A 22564-nucleotide genomic window follows, 5' to 3' on the forward strand; every position below is an offset into this window, starting at 1 on the left:
CCACCCCCCACCCTCAACCCTACCGTCCTTTGGCTTTGTCCATGTGTCCTTTATACATGTTCCTTGATGACCCTTCCCCTTTTCCCTCCATTATCCCCTCCCACCTCCCCTCTGGTTACTGTCAATTTGTTCTTTATTTCAATGTCTCTGGTTCTGTTTTGTTTGCTTGTTTGTTTTGTTGATTAGGTTCTACATATAGGTGAGATCATACGGTATTTGTCTTTCACCCACTGGCTTATTTCACTTAGCATAATGCTCTCCAGTTCCATCCATGCTGTCACAAAGCATAGGTGCTCCTTCTTTCTCTCTGCCACATAGTATTCCATCGTGTAAAGTACCACAGCTTTTTGATCCACTCATTTATTGATGGGCACTTAGGTTGTTTCCAATACTTGGCTATTGTAAATTGTGCTGCTATGAACATTGGGGTGCATAGGTTCTTTTGAATTGGTGTTTCAGGATTCTTAGGGTATAATCTCAGCAGTGGAATTGCCAGGTCAAAAGATAGTTCCAGTTTTAGTTTTTTGAGGAAATTCCATACTGTTTTCCACAGGGGCCACGCCAGTCTGCATTCCCACCAACAATGTACTAGGGTTCCCTTTACTCCACATCCTCTCCAACAATTGTTTGTTGATGTGTTTATGTTGGCCATTCTGACTGGTGTGAGATGGTACCTCAATGTGGTTTTAATTTGCATCTCTCTGATGGCTAGTGATGCTGAGCATCTTTTCATATGTCCCTGGGCCCTCTGTATGTCTTCCTTGGAGAAGTGTCTATTCAGGTCCTTTGCCCATTTTTTAACTGGGTTGTTGATCTTCTGGGAGTGGAGTTGTGTGAGTTCTCTATATATTTTGGAGATCAAATCATTGTCCAAGGTGTAATTTGCAAATATATTTTCCCATACAGTTGGTTCCCTTTTTTATTTTGTTGATGTTTTCTTTAGTCATACAGGAGCTTTCTATTCTGATGAAGTCCCATTTGTTTATTCTTTCCTTTATGTCCCTTGCTCTAAGGGACATATCAGTGAAAATACTGCTGCATGGAATATCTGAGATTTTCCTGCCTATGTTCTCCTCTAGGACTTTTATGGTGTCATGACTTATATTTAAGTCTTTTATCCATCTTGAATTCATTTTTGTGTATGGTGTAAGTTGGTGGTTGAGTTTTATTTTTTTGCATGTAGCTGTCCAGATCTCCCAACACCATTTGTTGAAGAGGCTATTTGTGCTCCATTTTATGCTTCTGCCCCCTTTGTCAAATATTAATTGACCATAGAGACATGGGTTTATTTCTGGGCTCTCTATTCTGTTCCATTGATCTATGTGCCTGCTTTCATGCCAGTACCAGGCTGTTTTCCCATTACTATTTATCCCTCCTATACCCTCCTGCACCTCCACCCTCACTCTCCCCCAGAGATTTGAATTTTTAAGTGAGAATAAAGGTTTAGAAAAGAATACAGATGATTTTAAGTAGTCATTTAATAAACAAATTTATGAACAGATTTGAGGTCTTAAAAGAAGGCAGGTTATCAATATTTGCGTGGACATGATTTGCAAATTTTTGTGACTTTTTTCAACAAGGTTTGTATCTTGACGTGAGCTCAAGGAACTAGTTTTCAGGAAAACTAAGAAATTAACTTACAAACACTTCAAAGATTGGTAACTATAGGGAAAAGAGAATGGAGACTGGGATACAGATTTGGGAGTTATCTACATTGGATGACAGTAGAAACCAAAAATATATGCAAAAGATACTTGTGTGTCGTAAATACTTCCAGTAAAAACAAGTGATTTCTTATACAGAGAAATAATAGCTGATCTAAAGTAGCTTCTATTTTTTTAATTTGAAGAATAATCCCATTACAACCAGATGGTTATAAAAATCCTAAAATTGTAATTAGAAAGAAGACATTCATAAAACTTGCCAGGATTGCAAATGTATTCTTGAGTACAATAGTTATTGAACCAATATTATGGAAAAATTCTTTTACCCCCTGTCTCTCTGTATAAGCAAGGCATTATTTGGGGAAAACAGAAACAACAAAAACATATGTAGAACTTCTATCCAACCATAAGAGATCTGAATGGCCAAAATGTTGTTTATGATCAATATCTACTCTAATTAGTTAAGTGTTTATGCAGCACTTGTTGTGAAACATTTTAACTATAACACCTCTTCCAATGACAATATTATAGTCACTGAATTACTTATATATAACATTTCAATACTTCTAATATTCTAAATACATTTTACATGTATTACTTTATCATTACAACAACCATTCCTTTCATGGTAGAAAGGAATCATTAGAACCTCCACTTTAATAATGATTAACCTAAGATAGAGTAACTGCATCACCTGAGGACTAAAGCCACTTTGCAAACAATACAGTTATTCTTATTAAAATAAAATCCTCATACCCCAGCTGGTGTGGTCAGTGGATTGAGTGCTGGCTTGCAAACCAAAGAGTCGCCAGTTTGATTCCCAGTCAGGGCACATGCCTGGGTTGCCAGCCAGGTCCCCAGTAGGAGGTGCACGAGAGTCAACCACACACTGATGTTTCTTTCCTTCTCTTTTTCCTTCCCCTCCCCTCTAAAAATAAATAAATAAAATCTTAAAAAAAAAATCCTCATACCATTTTGTGATGCCATAACAATCTTTAATAATTTCCTGAAGGACGGCACGATAGAAGAGTGATTCAGTAGGCAGCTGAAAAAAATGTAGACATATATATATATAAGCACAAGAAACAGAAATCAAATCAACACAAGAGAGTTGGGACCATAATGTCAGAAACCTAACATTGTTTCTAACAATGTTAGAAACATAATGAATGTTAGAAACCTGACTTTGTTGTGAAACCTAAGAGGCCATTTTATAATTTTTCCATTCCATGTTAAAATATTATCAGAGAAAAACAGGCTAACATCCCAAATGAAGTGCTTATCAGTTAAAAATGCAGACATAAACTTTCACAAACAGCCAAGTCAGCTCCGTATAAGAGAGCAGTTGGGTAAGATATGTGCAAAAGAGAAGAGAATGTGGGGTTTTGTCCTAATGGTGGTGAAATAGAGGTAATATTATCTAGGATTCAAACCTAGAAAAAGAAGGTACTACTCTAAGCAAGGGCACACTAAAAATATGTGAGGCCTAACAGATCATAGCATTGGCTACTGTAGAGTTGAAAAGAAGAGTCTTGGAATGGACACAGGATCAGAGCTTGAAGTCTTGGCAAGGCTTCACTTCTTGGGAAAAAAGAAGTGGGAGGTGTCTATGAAGGTGCAAAGATTTTCCCAAAGGAAAGAAGGAACAGATGAAGACAAGGGCCCCAATGAAGCATGACAGTTTCACAGAGCAGAAGGTAAAAACAGTAATATATAGTTGCCCCTTGAACAATGCTGGGGTTAGGGGTGATGACCCAAAATCTGCATATAACTTTTAAGTCCCCCAAAACTTAAGTTATCCCCCAGTAATCTGAGGGTGATTGGTTCCAAGCCCACTCCAGATACCCGAATCTGTGGATGCTCAAGTCCTCTATATAAAATGGCATAAGTCAACACACAGTTATTCCTCCACATTCACGTGCTCCCAGCTGTGGCTAGAAAACAGTACAGGTATTTATTTTTAAAAATCCACACAAACGGGACCTTACAGTTCAAACCCATGTTGTTCAAAGATCTACTGAACATAGACAAAGAGTACTTTACTGTAGCAATGGAAGAGGTACTTTTAAACTAAGGAACTATGAAATTCCTCAGCTCCATCTACATCCCCAAAGACCTGTTAATACTGAGGGTACAGGAAATCAAACTCAAAATAATATCAGCAACAATGACTTCCTTCCATATAAAGTTATTATTGGAAAAAAAGAAAAAGAAAAAGCAGCAAGAATGGAAGGAAGACAACAATATTAAATACTTTTGAGAAACCAAAGAAGGTAAAACCTAAAAACTGTCCAATGGCTGGTACAGTTTTAAAGATAAGAGTTTAGTGAAATGTATATACTCACTGAGTTTTTCTTTTGTAATTCTTATTTTCCCTCAAAGCCCAAAATTGTTATTTTAATCTGTTTTCAACTAGAATGTTTGGATTCACATGGAGTTTAGTACAAAATAAATTTTGCCTGTGTGCTCAGGCAAAAAAAACCAAACCATACTTATTGTCCCTCTTCCCCATCTAATATCCAGTTCCTACACACAGGCCCCAGATACCGAGACTCAAAACACCCCAAATTGGGAGTTGAGGGTCAACCATTATTTCTTTGATCTCCGCCTGATGGTACGGCCTTCTTAGGTCCCTGGAGAATGTCCGTCTTGCAGGGTCCTGACAGAGCACTTTGAACGGACACACTGTCTATTCCCGATGGTGGGGATAATGAGGAGGGTGAGTCTAGTAGGAAATGGTGTGAGTAACACCAAATCCTCATCTCAACTCCTGAAATAACTCACTGAGGGCCGACATACCCACATAGTTAAGTGCCCCACTAAAATTTAAAAGCTTTAAAAGGCACAATTCTTATATAAAATCTTTTTCCAAATACAACTCCTTGACTTAAGACAACAATCTCTGATTTTTCAACTTTCCTTTCTTGAAACATTTCATATTCCAAACATTCATGCTCCAAAACATTTCATTCAAAATTTCCCATCTCTGAATATACTTCCACTTGACATTTTTTTTCATTTTGAGTAGTTCATTTCTGCAGTACCCAAAATCTCTACTTTACCATCTGTCCCTCACTTCCCTCCAAATCCTTCCAATTCTCTCATGAAAAAGCTGAAATCCTTTTGATATGTTAACACCTACTCTTAAATTGTTCTATTAAAATTCAAGGCATTTGGGGAAATATATTATTACATGAAGTGAAATAGTAGTGTAAGTATTATAAGTGGCTTACAAAGTTTTAAGATTTTTGTTAGCTATAAGAGATGGAAACTATAATTTATTTGACTTCCATATAAAATATAAACTTGACTTTTTCCTAAAATAGTTAAAGCTCTCATTTCCCATGCTTTTGAAAATTATATAAAGTTGAATCACGGTAATTTAGAAATAAATGTATATTTACAAATATAATAAATATTTTTAAAATGTATATTTATAGTTATTAAAACCAATTGTAGAAAAAGCACAAATAAAAAACACAAGAAATGCATTTTAAGAAGAGAACATGAAGAAATGTAACACATAGGAAATTACAAATGGGTAGAATAAATCATCATTCCCGAGCAACCGTGAGTAAATATGAGCTTTATGGCTGCTTCCTGAGAGGAAGGGAGGAGTGTAATGAAGTGTCTTCAAATGTGCATTCCTGGAATAACTAGGACTATCCATCCTGGTAAATACAGATGGTAGGAAGTGGGAAGGGAGTCAACATTGAGCAGCCTGAGCCTGGCTATTCCAGGAATAAACTGGATGTGGCTCAGAGTTTACTCTCTTTCCTTCACAAGTGATAAATCAACTTAACACTGTAATGCGTGTTAAAATGGGGAGGGGGGAAGAGTACATTATTAAAGTATACACACACACACACACACACACACACATATGAGGATCTATATGAGGATATACACATATATGAGGATATGTGTACATATATGAGGGTATACATACACACACGTGTTAGATATGCATTTTACAGGTCTTCTGGAAAGGGCACAGAAGTGGAAGTCAGGACTCTGTAATTAACTAAGGGAGCTGGAATGCATTATTAAAATTCTGCTGTGTACTGTGTTGCATAAGTTTGGTATAATAACCAACTGCTAATGATGGTAAACATGAGCAAGCACTTGGGAAATTGGAAAACACCACACAAATGCACTGGGGCATTATTATGAAAGGCACTTTCCTCTTTCGGGCTCCTAGCGAACCACTAAGCTGACATGCAATATAGGAGTTAAAGGCTTCAGCTCCAGAATCAGATTCAAATCTCCGTGTTCACTACTTAACAGTTTCCGCATGTGTATCACAGGGTAGTCACAGTATCTACCTCACAGCACTATGTATGTGGTATGCTTCAGCTGATGAAGAAAACTTTGAACAGTACTTCGGTAACCTCTGTGTTAGATTTAACTGTGATTTTCATAATCATAATTATTAATTACCTGTATGGAGCAACAACAGTTGACATTTATTGAGCATTTACCATCTGCTAGACATTGTTTTAAGCATTTTACATTTTTCATTCATTTAATTCTCACAACTCCACGAGGAAGGTGTTATTGTTTTTCCTATCATTGTTATCATTCCCACTTTACAGCTAAGAAAACTAAGCCACAGAGAAATTAGGACACGTGTCCAAGAAATTAGGACACGTGTCCAAGGTCACTGAACGAGCTACTGATGAAGACAAAATGAAAACCAGCAGTTTGAGACTGATGCCCAAGCCCAAACAATATGCATTTTAAAAAATCAGTTTTTATCAATTTTTGGTAAAAGGCGAAAGATTTATACGATCTGAAGAGAAACCAGAGTATGAGTTGTTATCAATTTTTAGATAGTGATATTTAAAAACAAAGTTCTTAGTACGTGCCTCGTACAGAGTACGCACTTAGTAAATGGTACTTGCTACTATTATTAGTTTTAAAAATTCAAATTGACATATTAATGACACTTGAAGAGCAGCAAAAGAAAGGTTTCTAAAATTTAAGTCAACAAGAAAATTCTTGTGAAGAGTTTAAAAAGAACTCTTAAAATTAACTTTAAAAGTTCTTACCATGTTTCATGAATCGTAAGGTGGATATTTTGGGGATACATTTAACTTATGTTTCTATGTGTAAACCTATGTGGCTGTTGCAACTAATAACTAACCAAGTCAATAAAGAAACAAGTTAAAAACAACAATTAAATATGAGTTTTGGATTATAGTTAAAAATAAATTGAACAATATACGGTGGTTATCTTGGTTTAACCAAGCCCATTAAAAGGTGATAGTCAGTAACAGAATTCTTTAGAACTATTCATAGACTGTTTAATACAATATGAAATGAGACATTAGTACAAGAGTACAGTGTGGAAATTTTCCTAAAAGTTCAATTTACACTTTCTGAAAGTTTACTTATGTTTTAAAGTAAACTTATAGTAAAAGTATAAGTTTAAATTGGAAGAGGTGATGAAAAGAGGTGATATTTATTAAAATCCATCAGGTTTTGAGTTCATCAGCAGGTCAAGTACGAGGAGTATTTGAGAGAAAATTATCATGTTCCACAGCTGAATCAGATAAACACTTAACTTACCCCTTGGCCAACTGCTACCCGCTCCAGAGCCTTTAGCAGAAGAGAAAAAAGACAAAGACTGCTGATATATTTACTCTTATCATACAAGACTTATAAACACACTATATAAGGGCTTGTAAAAATGACATTTAAAAAGATTAATTAAGTGATAACATGTGTGTTTATACATTGAAAAGTGTTAATATCATTAAGGAATGTTGACTGGTATACTTAAGTAATTCAGGGCCGATTTACGATGTATGTCTGTCATACACACCAACTCACCCCCAATTGTATGCACTCCTCGCATTTTAGAAGGCATTAGAAAACAAGAAAGAAATGAAATGACATATTCTTGGCTCACTTTTAGGGTAGCTAAAACAATCAGATAAATCCAAAGATATTATGCATATAGAGAGACATATTTATATACTACTTTTAACCTGTTTTATTCCACTTTTTAATAAATATATACTTTCATTAAATGAAAAGGCACAGATTATAGGTGAAAATTTAGTTCAGAAAAGTATGTATGTTTTTGGTCCACATGGTCTGCAAATTCAACTCAAATTCATATATTCAAGTGTCAGGTAGAAGAGAAAATAATACCCATTGTTACAATTTTATATGTAGCTGATTTTACATTTGTATTTTCTTAACCCAATATATATAAGATATATATGAAGGATTAAATATGGAATAGAACCTTCTGAAACTTTCATTTTTCATTTTTTTAATTTAAAAATTAATTTTATTTTTTTAATTTTTTTCAAAGCCTTCTGAAACTTTCATTTTTTAGAGACATACAGTTCCACACTCACACAGTTTTACAACAAAATTAGATTAAAATATTTTAGCTGACTTTTATTTTTTATCTTAAATATAAAGAAAAGTACCAAAAATATAATGGATCTGCATATACTCCCTATTCAAATTTAAAATACCCATATTTGCTTCAGATCTGTTTTCATAAATAATGCTTTTTACATATAGCTGAATCATATATTTTTAAAACTGAAGGATAATTTACAAAGCATCTTCTGATGTGCAACTTTTGCAGAAGCACAAGGTCACTGAGGAGGTAACGTAACGCAGCAGTTAGCAGCTGAGCAGGGACATAAGACTTGCTCTTTGATTTACTTCTCAGGCTTCACACCATGTAGATTCCATGGGAAGATGAGTTCATTGTACAAAAATTTGCTTCACAGAAACTATTACAGACAATATGCAATTTTCCTACTGCCTTGCAGGTTACGTGCACTGAATGTCTAGTGCCAGAGTTTTATGAATACAGGAGATAGTTACATAATTTCTGTATTGAAGAAAAACAGGCCCAAAACAGGTTTATTATTGAAGAAAACAATGAGTTTTCATTTACAGTACTTGTGCTAGTTTCAGATAAGATTTTTCTATGGCTTTTGCTGAAAGCTGAACTGAGTAAAGAAATAAGAGAGTTTTTAATAGTAAGTTATTTGACATCAATAAAAGTATCATATAACACACAAGGCTACTTTTGGTATGTGTTGCTGATGAGTTTATTTTAGAAATACAAATGATAAAACTTTGATTATTACACAATAAAAGATAATCATGTAGGTGCTAAAGTTTCTTATAAACATTAATATTTTTCTTGGCCAATGAATAAAGATAATGAAGAAAACATACCAAGTATTCAGGGCATATTAACCTAAAATATTTTGCAGTTTTGTTAGGCTTAAAGTATGCTGACAAGATTTCATTAATCTAATTAAAATTTTATTTCTAGTTAGTACCCTTAATTTATCTGAAAGCAACACTGGAAAGGAATCTTTTTTTTTTTTAAACCCTTAAGCTTTGAGTATTTGTGGAACAGATCAGCTGCAGAGCAAAAGGCAAAAAAACAAGAGGCATCAAAAGAGATGCTCCTTACACTTTCCAAGATTACTCTAACAGCAAAATAAGAAGTCAAGGAGGGCAGGGACTGGAAGGAAGCTAAGGACGGGGCATTCCATGGGATGCAGCATGGTATGCAAATTCTGTATTTTGGAATGTATTTTTCAAAACCTCCTCTTTTTTGGTTCTTTGAATATTTATTTATGGCAAACATTCTTTTTTTTTCCAATTTTTATTGTTATTCAATTACAGTTGTATTATAGCAAACATTCTTTTTTGTGGATAGATATATTCTTTTATCTCTTTGGGATATTAATATTTTCTTTTGGATAGTGTTCATTCCCTCCAAGTTGCTTTTTTTTTTCTATTTGTTTATTGGATCTTTAATCTTTCATGTCAGACTTTCTTAGACATCTAGTGATTCTTAGCTCTCCGTTGATAATTAAAATAGGGGCATCACAACCCTGATTAGAAGCACTGTGCTTAGGACAGAGGAATATTAATTGTGGGCTTCACCATAAAGGTCCTATTTCATTGGGAAATCCTTGATGCCAATATCTCTAGGGCTTTTCTCTTGGGACAGTCAGACTCCCTATACTGGCAGACTACTTCAGTGTCCTGCCGAGGGTGTAAGGTATAGGCCTGGATGCAGGCATTCTGGGAACCGAGTTGGTCCAAGAATGACCTGCCATTCTAACAAGACCTTGAACAAGAATCATTTACAGATATAATGAAAGAACAAGCCAAATTCACAGAAATATATTTTAAGAAGAATTATAAAAATAAATTATTTGAGCATGAATAGATTTCTTAGCTAATTCTAGGATACATGACCTAGAACACTGGCACACTATTTTCTACATTGCCACGTTACTAGCATAGATATAATGGCCCTTTAATATTAACTTACCTTGGCGTTGAACATTAAACACATTATTTAATCAACCATATTTTAAATTTCTGATGACAAAAAAATACACTAACTTGTGTCTGTTCTTTTGTAAACCAATACAGCTCCCAAAACAGGGAAGACCATGGGATCAAATTTCTGCATCTAAGGACTCTCGACATATCAGGCACAATAAATGTTTTATTTAACTGAATAGTTACTTCATAATCCAGGTAAGTGAATAATATTTTTCCCATTTTCTAAAAACCAGGAGGCCAAATGATCTGCTACAAACATAGCACAGAGCTGTGGATAAAACACTCAACTAGTTCTCGGTTTAAGACTTGGGAGTTGGTACATTTTATATGACGATGGAAGGGACTGTATGTAAAAAATTAAGTACTATAATATAGGATTATAACATAATTATAAATTGTTACCACATTGCACGTAGAGTGGATAATATTGCAGGGAAAGTCCTTCTTTTCATATGCAGTGCACAAAAACATCAATGATGACCCTCTGCAAAGTATGGCATTTAATGCATGGTATTAGCCCAAAATAACACGTTCTGCAACATCTGCATAAAGTTTCTTAGTCCAGAAAAAAATACAGTCATACCAAACATGCTGACATTCTGGCATTGCGACCACAACACCATTTCTCTTCCTTTAAATAGTGGCACATTGGAAATCCCCACTTTTCTTGGGTACATTCTACAGATGGGAAAAAACATGGATTATTTAAATAAAATTCTTCCTCTTTCAGTTAAAGTAAACAATCTGTTGAGAAAGCAAATCAGTCACTGCCAGAGTCAAACAGTAGCTCAACAAGGAAGTGGTAATGTTTAACAGTTCATTCGCTTGTTAATTGGAAGCATATTAATGTTATGGAAATGGTATTTTCTCAACAACAGCTGTTTGTGTTTAAACTCCAACAATTTGAAACCAACCAATTCACAAAAATCATTTCTCTAAGATTTAGCAAATGTAATTAAAAATAGAAATACTTTTTATGTTCAGTGTATAGCAGATAAATAATGAGATACTGGACATTTATTGCTGACCTGACTTTCTAGAAAAATGATTTATCAAATATGATATTTGGCAATTTGTATAGAATATTAATTAACTCCTAACAATGTTGAAGCATCAATTTTTTTTCAGCCATTGTTCACTCTTCAAAAAAGAGCAGCTGTATAGACTTTTCTTTTTCATTATATTAAGAGGCTGTAGTATTTTCAACTGTGATTCAATTCGGCTCAATGGCATTTATGGTTCAAGTAACAACAACAAAAATCAACATTCGGTGCCTAATCACACAGAGGAGCTGCCCAGCTGAACACACAGAGTTACATATATAACCTGCTGACATTTAAACCCCTTATGTAGAACTATGAATTACAGAGTTTTTGAAAAGGAAAACAAACCAGTTTGTATTTTAAATTAAAGCCTGCCTGGAAAATAGGAGCTTAAATTTTATCAAACTGTGACAATTAAAAGAAAATTGTGACAAATACAGTTTTTCTTTTAGGTTAAAAAGTAAAATAGAACTAAACCTGAAAACAACAACAACAAAAAACTCTAAAAGGAAACAGTGAGGTAAATTCCACTAAGTAAACTTTTGTGCTAGGAAAGATCAGGTGACTTTAGATTAAAATAGAGAAACTTTAAATTTTACAGAGATCATAAGCTTGTGAAAACGTTTTCTTTCAGGTATTAAGATTTATAATAGATCCTACTAATAACCAGATGGAAGATATTGACCTTTTCTCAGGAAAAGAAATAACAGTAATGCTGCTATTTACACAGAGTTTAATATTGTGAACACTATTCTAAGTGCTTTAAATGTATTACCTAGTCCCCACAGCAATTCAGTGAAGTAGGTATATTATTATTCTGTTTCAGACAGGGAAACTGAGCACAGGGAGGTTAAGTAAATTGCTTGCCTAAGCTGAAAATCTAGCACGTGGCACAGCTTGAGTTCATATCCAGGCAGTCTAATTTCAGAGGCCACGCTCTTAACCATCAAGCTACATAAACAATTTCACTTACAGATGTCCAGGAGTCATGGAGCCCTTGAAGCTCATCCAGGTCCTAGGGACTCTGAACCACTTCTGTCTATTTCCAGGATGGCTTCAAACAATGGCTTGAATTTTACTGAAGGCTTTATGGTTTAATTGAGACATGATTACTTCTAAATGAAAGAGCTACTATAATTTAACTTTCTTCTTACAATTAAAGAGAAACACCTCGATCTTACTGTAAAGGGTTAGAGAGATGTGTTGTGCTATTTATTCAAGGTGTTTAGGAATAGCGCTAACCAATAAAACAGAGTTCTTCCTCCTCTCCATCCATTCTCTCCTTGTTCCTTGTAATAACATAGCTGAATTTTTAGCTGGGTATTCCCTTGTTCATATTAAAGACTGCTATTCACAGACTCTCACGCAGCCACTAGGATAGCTGCAAGAGTTAAATTTTGGCAAATGGAATGTGGGCAGAAATGATGTGTGCAAATTCCAGTCATATGCTCAAAGGGAAGGGGGGCATGATCTTTCCACCACACCTTCCACGCCCCTTCATCTCTCCTCTGTCATGGTGGAATAAGGCAACTAGGCCCATGTAAACAACAGGGTGCAGCAACAAAATAGAAGGTTTCTGGGTGCCTGGAAGACTTTCTGGTACAGAGCTCCCATACCAGCTCTAATCCCTGCCTCTGGACTGAAAGAGAAATATCCCTCTGTCACTGTTACTGTGAATCCGAACCATTTCATATTTAAATCTTTATCTTAATTTAATGCTTCCCAAACTTTTTATAGTTCAACACTCTCGGAATATGGCAAAATTTGTATGTCAACCTGGAATAAACAGAATATGATGCTAGTGTTGAGGTAAAACCCAGGGATGCAGGAAGCAGTATCTCAGGAACACCCAGAAAGCATCCATGATGCACTATTGAATAGTTCTGTCCTAATTACTATAGAAGTCTTCTGTGAGGATGTGATATCTGAGCAGAGACTTAAAATGAGGAAGCAAGCCATGTGATTAGGAGAAGATTTAAAGAAAGAAAGGGAAAAAAAAACCCAAAGAAACAAACTAGACTTTCAACAGGATATAGTTAATCTCTAAAGACATAGTACCGGAATATCTGACAATTTGAAATGATAATTAACTAGCAATTTCCCAACTTGTCATATCCCAACCAAACACCTAAAAAACAAACTTGTAACACTGGGAAACAGGAGATGAAAGTCAACTTACTGCAAAAAAAAATGTGAAATGAATCCCACTTAAAAAATACACAATGGATTTGTAATGAAATGTATAATGAGTATACCATCACTGTTCCGCAATTCGTCTTATGCAGCTAGAAAAAAGGCATGTCTACTTGCCTAAAAAAGGTAGAAAGATCCTACCTCAGTAATAATCTAAAGGAAACTTTGAAAAAAACTACTACTACTTAATATTAGATTAAAAGTACAACAGTATTTCTGGAAAATACAGTGCATTGAAAAGGATATATTATTTCCAGGGGGGAAAAATCTAATAAGAAACCCACACCCAAGTTATTTCCAAATTCTTGACCCACAGAAACTAAGAAATAATAAAAAAATTATTACGGCTTTAAGCCATTCAATTTGGGGGTGATTTCTCAAATTGCATTAGATGACACACAGTCTAAAAGTAGCAATGAAGAGGCTAATTACAAGGGATGTGAGACAGAAAAACCCACTGCTCGAGGTGTATGGGAAGTATGCTTCCTTAGGAAAGAGTTCAGTTTTGATTAGAAAGAAAATAGAGGAAATTTCAGAGAAGAGGTTGCAGAATATAGCCAATTTGGGTAGTGACTAACTGAATTCTGGAAAATTTTGGAATATGAGGAAAGGTGGAAGAATAGTCACAACAAAGGACATACAGAGACACATTGGATTAGAGTATATGGATGCCAACCCATATGGACTATATCAATTGGTTCCTATACCGTCTAGCTGTTGACTGTTTGACCAATGTTGAGTCTAGGCAGGAGACTGGAAAGAGAAAGGACAGGTCAGAATATTTATACTCCTGATTGCCTCCCTGAGAGGCAGCCTCCTACTGACCAAAAGTCACCTCTAAAGTCAGCCAACCCTTAAGTCATTCTCCTTTAAGGTTCCTGTTACTTCCTCCTCCCCGTATGTCTTTGAACACAGGAGTGGTAGGCTCCAATTTCTACACTATCTCCCATGACTTTTCTTCACCCGTATCTTTGTAAATAAACCAACTGTAAACAAACTTCAAATTATCCTGATCGATGTGTACCACCTGCTTACTGTTTAACCCCCTGATTCCCATTTCTCTCAGAGTAAAAGGCTTGTAATATCCTACACAGCTCTCCAGGATCAGTACCCTCTGCCCAAAGCTATTACCTCTCTGATCTCATCTCCTCTCCTACTATTCTCCATCACCTCCACTCTGGCTTCCTGCTATTCCTCAAATGTACCAGATTGTCCTCTTGCATGGAATAATTTTCACCCAGCTATCCACTTGGTAACTCAATTACCTTTTTCAATTCTTTGCTGAAATGTCACTTAATTTACTTACTTAAGCTTTTTATTGTTTATTGTCTGTCCACCCCCACCCACGCCCTTGCCCTGGTTTCCACTAGAATAGAATGTAAGCTCCCTCCCTGTGTTTCTTTGTTCGCTGACATTATCTCAAACTCAATATATGTATTTGCTGAATGAATGAATGAATAAATGAACCTCTACTATTACAGAAAAAAGATGTGCTAAAACAGGTGATAATGGGTGTAGATGTTTACAAAACAAGTAGCTTAACCTCAAGAATTAATTGCCATAGCAAACTAGCAAAACTTATATCCAACTTTTTCATGACAATTTCTCATTTAATTTTTAACTTCACCCCCCCACCAAGCTTTTTCATTAATTAGCGTTAATGCTATGCTGTCTGCCTATTCATTAGCACTGCTTGGCAGAAGCTTTGATCAATGTATGTTTTATTATTTTAACGGGCTACCCGACTTACCAGTTTTGTGCCATCTTGGGAAAGTTACTTTCTTTACACCTCAGTTCCCTCATCCACAGAGGAAAACTACTGCAGCAGTTTTGACTATGAAATAAGAATTCAGCTAAGGGCTTACAACAGTGCTAAGCACATAATAAGCTCTTGAATAATGTTATAATGACTGTGATTCTAAAAGAACTGATTAACATTTACTTCCACTTCTGCACTACCCAGTTACTTCTCTGCATGCTTTACATCACCTGGTAGTTAGGAGGGCACACAAGAAAATGTTTACTTAATGATTCTGGCCTCCAACTCTTTAGAACGCCATCTCTGAGGTCAACAAAAATAATCAGTCTTGATTATCATTTTACTTGACCATTGCATAAATTTCACAGTATTGACATTCTCTGTTAAAACCTGCTTCTCTCTTGGTTTTGAGAAGAGATTCTTTTCAAAGGCCCTTTCTTCCACCCACTCTTCAAATATTAGTGCGCTCCATATTACATTATGGCAAGTTTTCTGCTTCTACTCTTCAAGTTCTTTCTTTGGCAGTTAACATCTACTTCTTTAAATTTAATCCCTATGTATCTCCAGTATCAACTTCTTTCTGGATTTCTAGATAAGAATTTTAAACTGTTTGCTTAATAGTTATAAAATTAAAAACATGCAAAACCAAACTCACTTCTTGAGCCCACGAATCTGATCTTTCATAATATGTCCATATAATCAAACAAGCTAAAACCTTCCTATTATCTTAAGCCGTCACTACCCTTCTGTCCACCCATTTCCCCACCACTGGTCACCAAGTCAGAAGGTTTGTCTTTGAAAAGTCCTGGTACATTGTTGTCTCCTCCTACCATTCTCATCTAACGTATCCTCGCTTTGGACTTTGATAACTGCTTCCAGTCTCCCTGTCTCTAATCTAGCTTCATGCTCCATTTATTTTCTGTAATTATCAAAAAATACTACTTTTCAAAATATAGATGAATTTATGCAACCCTTTTGCATTAAACAAACACACACATATTTTTATGGAACTAAGTTTATTTTGTCTCCCACTGAATAATATTCTAAGACCTCAGTATACCATTCATGGCTCTCACAATATGGCTCTAATTTTTTTCCAGTTATGTTTCATTTTTTAAAACAATTTAATCTTTATTCTTATTATTTATTCTTCATATTTCCATATCCTCACCTTCACTCTCACTTTACTCTCTGTCACATACCCACGTGGACTTGACTTACTCAGAACATACAAAATAGTTTCTGCCTCTACGCCCTTTCTCCACAAAGTTCTAAAAACGCCCTTTCCTATCTCATTCTCACTCATCTTTCTAAATGAAGACCAAATGTCACCTTTTAAGAAAGTTTTCATTCATGAAAAATCACTCCCTCTTCTAGTCTTAATAGCACTTGGTTGAGACATACATCATTCATTACTTCTTTCACTCATTTTTTTCAAAGTCATGTTCATAGATGATTAAGATCTATGTGGCCATGAATATACCTCTCAGACATACATGAAAGTTCTATGTAATTCCTTCTGAATTCCTCACTAGATCACATGCTTCCTAATGGAATTAGAGAGTGTCTCACTTATCTTACACTTCTTATTCTGTTATATAATCAACAGTATTTCACTTACTGTTTGTTAAAAGTACAGCTATGTGATATCAAGGGAATATGTAAAGTATCATATATATAAAAAAAACTAATGCCCAGTTAAAAATGTATATATTACTTTAATAATCATGTCTGTATTAAAACACTGGGTCTTAATCCAGTCAGCATAGATACTACTGTCTCGGTATTTTCACGCATGACTACAAGAAGGGCAAAGTCCAGTGCTGAGAGGAACCACAGTCAGCCCTACAAATGCTGCAATAGCAGCTTCCCGAAGGTGCTTCTCACTCTGTGACAAGTTTCCTCTGCTTGCTCTTGTAGATTCCTTACAGTCTTTTATCGATATTCTAGTCTTGACATGGAACATCTGAAACATTAAGTCAATGAGGCATACTTTATATTAATATTGTATAAATCATGTTGTTTCCTACAAAAATTTTGTTCACTGTGCCAGACTGATGATGAAAAAAATTTTGACAACTTGCTTAAAATTTGTTTAACATGGGGAAAAAATGTGACAGTACTTATTTATAGCAAAATATTTTTCAAGATCATTCCCTCCAAAGTATACAAATCCTAATTTGTATATAAAACTAGTAAAATATAAATTAGTTTTTTTAATCCTGTTTTCAAAAAATGGGCAGAGGACTGGAAGAGACATTTCTCCAAAGAAGAGATACAGATGGCCAACAGACATATGAAAAGATGCTAAACATCACTAAACACCACGAAAATGCAAATCAAAACCACACTGAGATACAACCTCACACCAGTCAGAATGGCTATTATCAAAAGTCAACAAATCACATGTGTTGGCACGGATGTGGAGAGAGGGAATACTCATGCACTGCTGGTGGGAATGCAAGCTTGTACAGCCACTGTGGAAAGCAGTAAGGCAATTCCTCCAAAAACTAAAATAGATATACCATACCACTGGGTGTTTACCCGAAGAAAACAAAGACACTGATATGAAAAGATTTATGTACTCCTGCGTTCATTGCAGTGTTATTTACAATTGCCAAGATAAGGAACTTAGGTGTCCATTGATAGAGGAACGGATGAAGAAAATATAGCATACATATACAATGAAATATTCCTCAGCAATAAAAAAGGATGAAATTGTGCCATTTGTGACAACATGGGTAAACCTCGCGGGTATTATGCTAAATGAAATAAATCAGAGAAAGATAAACACTGTATGGTTTCACTTATATGTGGAATCTTTAAAAAACAAAGCAAATGAAACAAAAACAGACTTATAGAAACAGAAATCAAATGATGGCTGCCAGAGGGGAGGAGAGTGTGGGGTGGTAAAAGGGGAAGGGTAATAAGTCAGTAATATTGTGTAAGTTTGCGTGGTGACAGATAATTACTAGACTTAGTGCGGTGATCGCATTTCAATGTACATACAAATCAAATCACTACAGAGGATGGAGCAAAAGGAGGTCTACAGTTGTTCATAAGACAATAATACAATAATTAGTAAATAATAATACAAGAATAAACTGTGAGTTTTGCATACTCACAACTATAAACCTCCTTTAGCCCCACCTTGCCTTATACATCTGAAACTAAGATAATATTGCATACCAACTATACTTCAATAAAAAACAAGTAAATTAATTTTTAAATTTTTATTTTTTCTTAAGGACAAGAATGATGCCTATTATTCACTTTCTCTAGTGAACTTAATTTTTTTAAAAACCTACTTTACATTCATTTGATAGTCAACTTTCTGGTAAGAATTTCTATCAGCTTTGATTTTATATTAATTTATATTTGATGCATAAACTATTTCTTTCTACTACTTTCGAGTGCATACATTAACTTTCTATTTTAGATTTAATTACTTTCTTGACTTCCTTTATTTATCATAAGCACAGAGAGAACTTTTTGAACACTGAATAAATACAACCTGTATGAGCTTCACAAACCACTTTATATTAGTCATGAAAAATAATGAGGTACAAATTAAAGTAAGGGGAAAATGTATTAAAAACTCTTATTACTACTTCTAGGCAGCAGGAAGATGCTCTATGATCTATGAAGTAAAACCAGTGCCAACACTCTGGAAAACATACAACCGACTGAAGATCAGACACAGCTGCCTGTGCGAGGTAACTAACTGTGCAGACTGCCAGCACATCCAGAAATCTGCAGTCATCCCATATTAACTGGCAGGAAGTGTTCTGAGACATACGCCCAGCTGAACGGTGATGTGGTGAAGTAACGTGGTACTGTATCGAAAGCTTACAAGCAGCTGAACCTACAATGCCAAACAGGAGAGTCTACTTACCTGCTCTAAATTACAGTACCTTAGTCAAGCCGAGATGGCTCCCCATAGTCTCTGACCGAGTTACTGACCGACTCATAAAGTGCTAATATTCACAGTTAAGTAAGTGAAAACTTAAATATGCATTCACTATAAAGTATTATTATGTAATTTTACTTCTTAAAAACTAAACCTATAAAACTTGGGGAAAAACAACATTTATGGCCATTATGATACTGGCATACATTTACAAGAATGATTTTCAAAAACTTTTTATCAGTTGAATGCAGAATCCAACAGGAAAGCAGAGTGTTTATGCAAACTCAATAATAAAGAAAAAAAGATACTAAAACTAAACCTAAATGTCGTGATAAACATAGGTGAGGTTCAACTGAAATAAAAGGCATCTTTCAGAAGCTACATTCAAGTCACAGAATCTTATTACTAGTCATAAGAGACCTCCGAGATCATCTAATTTAACCCCTTTCTTTTCACTAATTTACAGATGACCTACAAAAATTAACTGATGTATCCAAGGCTACAGCACTGCAGAGACAGAAGGAAAACTTTAGTTAAAGTATCTCCTCTTCTGTGTTGTGTTCTTGGATTCTCTTGGGCATTTAGATACCACTAACTCTATGCTTCCAAAGGAACTTACACATAACTTTCACATGGCACTTACTATACTGTATTACAACTGTCTTTTGTATTTGCTCTTCCTATTGGATTGCAATTTTCTTTAAGTCATTTTATCCAGAAATCCCTGGTGTCTAGCAAAGTGGGCAGTTGGTGGGTACACAGTTTCTTGAGTATCTCTCAAATTTCAGCGCATTCAATGGTGAATAAATGTTTGTTGATAGTCTCAATGCTGTAACTAAAGCTGTTGTTACTAAATCAGCTATTCTGTTCTCATCATTTTAGAGTCTTCATTTTAATTTCAGGTTGGTTTCAAACTAGTAGGAGCTGCTAAGGAGTTTCTAGGCCCCAACATCCAGATTCTGGATCAAATATGAATGATTTATGTAAACACTAAAAGAAAGTTCACTGAAAAGAATTAATTTCAAATATAATCAATCATTTACAATGTGTTTGGTTTTAATGGTTTCTTTTATTCAAAGAATTATTTTGAAATATAATGACATAATTTGTTGTTAATTTTTTATTTACTCAGATTGTATGCTACAATTCTTAGGAAAAATTCAAGTAATGAACAAGAGATGCAGTAGTCATTATAATATATATAAATGAAGAAACTATTTCCTTTTCTAACTCTGAAGTTTATGAATCTGATAAACTTCAGATTGATGTGATAATCAATTCAGAAATTGAAGTTCTTATGTGAAAAACTTGACTGAAAAAGAAACTAATTTAGAGAGACATAAACGTTCTTTGGTATTTGTCAAAATAAGGCAACTCATTCTTTTAACAGAATGTATTCAACATCTGCTACATACTAGACACTGTCTGGGACATTTAGCAGGTAAGGTGATTTACAGCTTAAGTGAGCATATTCACTTACTTATAACAAACGTAAATTTAGTTTAAACTGTGGGCTGGTTATAGCCAGTGGTGCGATGAAGCTGGCTTGCAGGGGCTTTTCCAGAGAAAGCTGACTGTGTCATCTTTTCCCAGCTCAGCGTTCAGTGACATCAGGTAGGTATTTTGAAATTGGCCACACTGGGTGTATTTACACCATGGAACGCAGGAAATGTTGATTAGGGCTTTTATTCGGGGGCAGAGCCAACCATTGAACATTAACCATCACACCACTGGCTATAACCCATTAATGGGTCACAAAATCAATTCAGTGGATTGTGACCGGTATTTTATAAAATTTAACAGAAAAAATAGAATAAAAACATCGGCATGCATTGTATGTTATAAGAGCCAGTACCTTTCAAAGAACAAATATTAACAACAAAAAGATTATGTACGTTTTGTAAAATTTCAGTGCCAATTTTATTTATCTATTTATCTATATACATAGTAGGTAGTGACGTAAAATGTTTTTCATAATGTAGATCTGAGTTTAAAAAATGTAAAACTACTACTATATTCAAAAGAATAAATACAACTTTCTTACACAAACATATTTTACAACCTTATGGTAACTATATGTAAAAATCACCTGCTTGGAAGAAAAAAAATGTCATAGTTAATGGGTGAATATTTGGAAGCTTTTTGTTTCTTTTCGAGGAATACCAATGAGAGGAATTATAATCTATGATCACAAAGGAATCTGAGTTTGTGTAGATTTACAATTAAGTAAGACCTCTGTCTCACCAGAACAGTGTGCGTCCATCAGCTCGCTCCAGTAGCCGCTGGACTGTAGTAAACCGTGCTCTCCAACCTTCTGTTTCTTATCTTTGCTAAGAAGAGCACAGCCAGCCCAGAGCCCCGAGAATTCCCCAACTACTTATGGCAACATAATTATTTCATCTCAAGATGTTCTATCAAGTGCCTTTCTTTTTTCTTTAGTTTTAACCAGTGCCGAATCAGTTTTTTCATAATTTATAATTTTATTTTATGTTACTCCTTTATTGGGCACTCGCTACATGTCATATAATATGGTGAATAATGGGCATTCAAAAAAAAAAGTAAAAGATAAGCTTTTTGTCTTAAAGTTGCTCAGTCTATTGTGAGAGATAAGTACTAAACTAGTCTTGATTAAATAGTGTGGTGGGTGGCAAAGCAAAAACAAAACAAAAACAAAAACATATGAAGAAATCATTACCCCTCTCCTTTTTGACAGTGTTCTTACATTACTTTTCTCAACCCCCAAATTCAGGACATAAGAGAGAGAAGACACAGAAGAAAGGAGGAGGAGGATGGGCCAGTGAAAAGAAGAAAATGGATGTTGTTAGTAAACCGTTCGACAGTCAGTCAGTCATTCTTACACCTGTCTACACTGCCTGTCTCACCACAGAGGCTAAAAAAGTCAAATACGTTTCCAGACTCCCTTGTAGCTAGAAGTTACATAGTGAACTACATCTGGACGATGAGACTTGACACCATTCTTCTAAGAAATTGCTGGACAGATTTTTTTTCTCTCCTTGACAAGGGAGTGAGTGAGGAGGAAGCCTCTAACGCATCCCCACTTCCCGGGAAGACAGACGGGATGCTGATGACTGCAGCGGTCACCTCGCAGCCCTGAGAGCCACGTCTGGATGTGACCCCAGTGTGCCGATGGCACCAAGTTAGTAAACCAGCCCTAGGACTGCTACCTTCCGACTTTTGGTTACGTGAGGAAATCACTGGCTTCACTGCTTACACCACTTGGTATTACTTACAGTCAAAAGTATTAAAATTCAGGTTCTGGTTTACATGCCAGGTATGGTTAACCACTATTTTTTCTTCCCAAGATGTGGCTCTTCAGAAATGCCTCCTACCCCATAGGCAGAATTTACCCTGAAACTCTCACAATCTCACTTCCCTCGAGGTCTGTGTGGCCCACACAAATAGAAAATGAATACAAAAAAAATAAGAAGTTAATTATATGGTACAGACCATAAAAGTGAAAAAGAGACATTAAAGCAGGATACAGCTATTAAAATCATGCCAGTTTAATAAATTCTTAATCCGAGGGAACGAAAGAGCTGATACCTACATAAAAAGTTAGTTTACAGAATACGGGGGATGCCATATTCTTATAATGAGTACACATATTTATTGCACCTTAACACAA

General features: G+C 35.3%; 1 protein-coding gene across 2 annotated transcripts in view; it reads right to left on the bottom strand.

Moving 5' to 3' along the window:
* Positions 1-22564, bottom strand: part of METTL25 (methyltransferase like 25) — a 128856-nt gene that overhangs the window by 60695 nt on the left and 45597 nt on the right. For both annotated transcript variants that reach the window (XM_053921028.1, XM_024572771.3), the window contains exons 6-8: positions 10597-10691; positions 7236-7265; positions 2636-2709 (exon numbers count right to left, since the gene is read on the bottom strand). In XM_053921028.1, coding sequence (XP_053777003.1) covers positions 2636-2709; positions 7236-7265; positions 10597-10691 — 199 coding nt within the window. The remainder of the gene's footprint in view (positions 1-2635; positions 2710-7235; positions 7266-10596; positions 10692-22564) is intronic.

Source organism: Desmodus rotundus, chromosome 3, assembly GCF_022682495.2.
Source record: "Desmodus rotundus isolate HL8 chromosome 3, HLdesRot8A.1, whole genome shotgun sequence".
In the NCBI taxonomy this organism is placed as follows: Eukaryota; Metazoa; Chordata; class Mammalia; order Chiroptera; family Phyllostomidae; genus Desmodus; species Desmodus rotundus.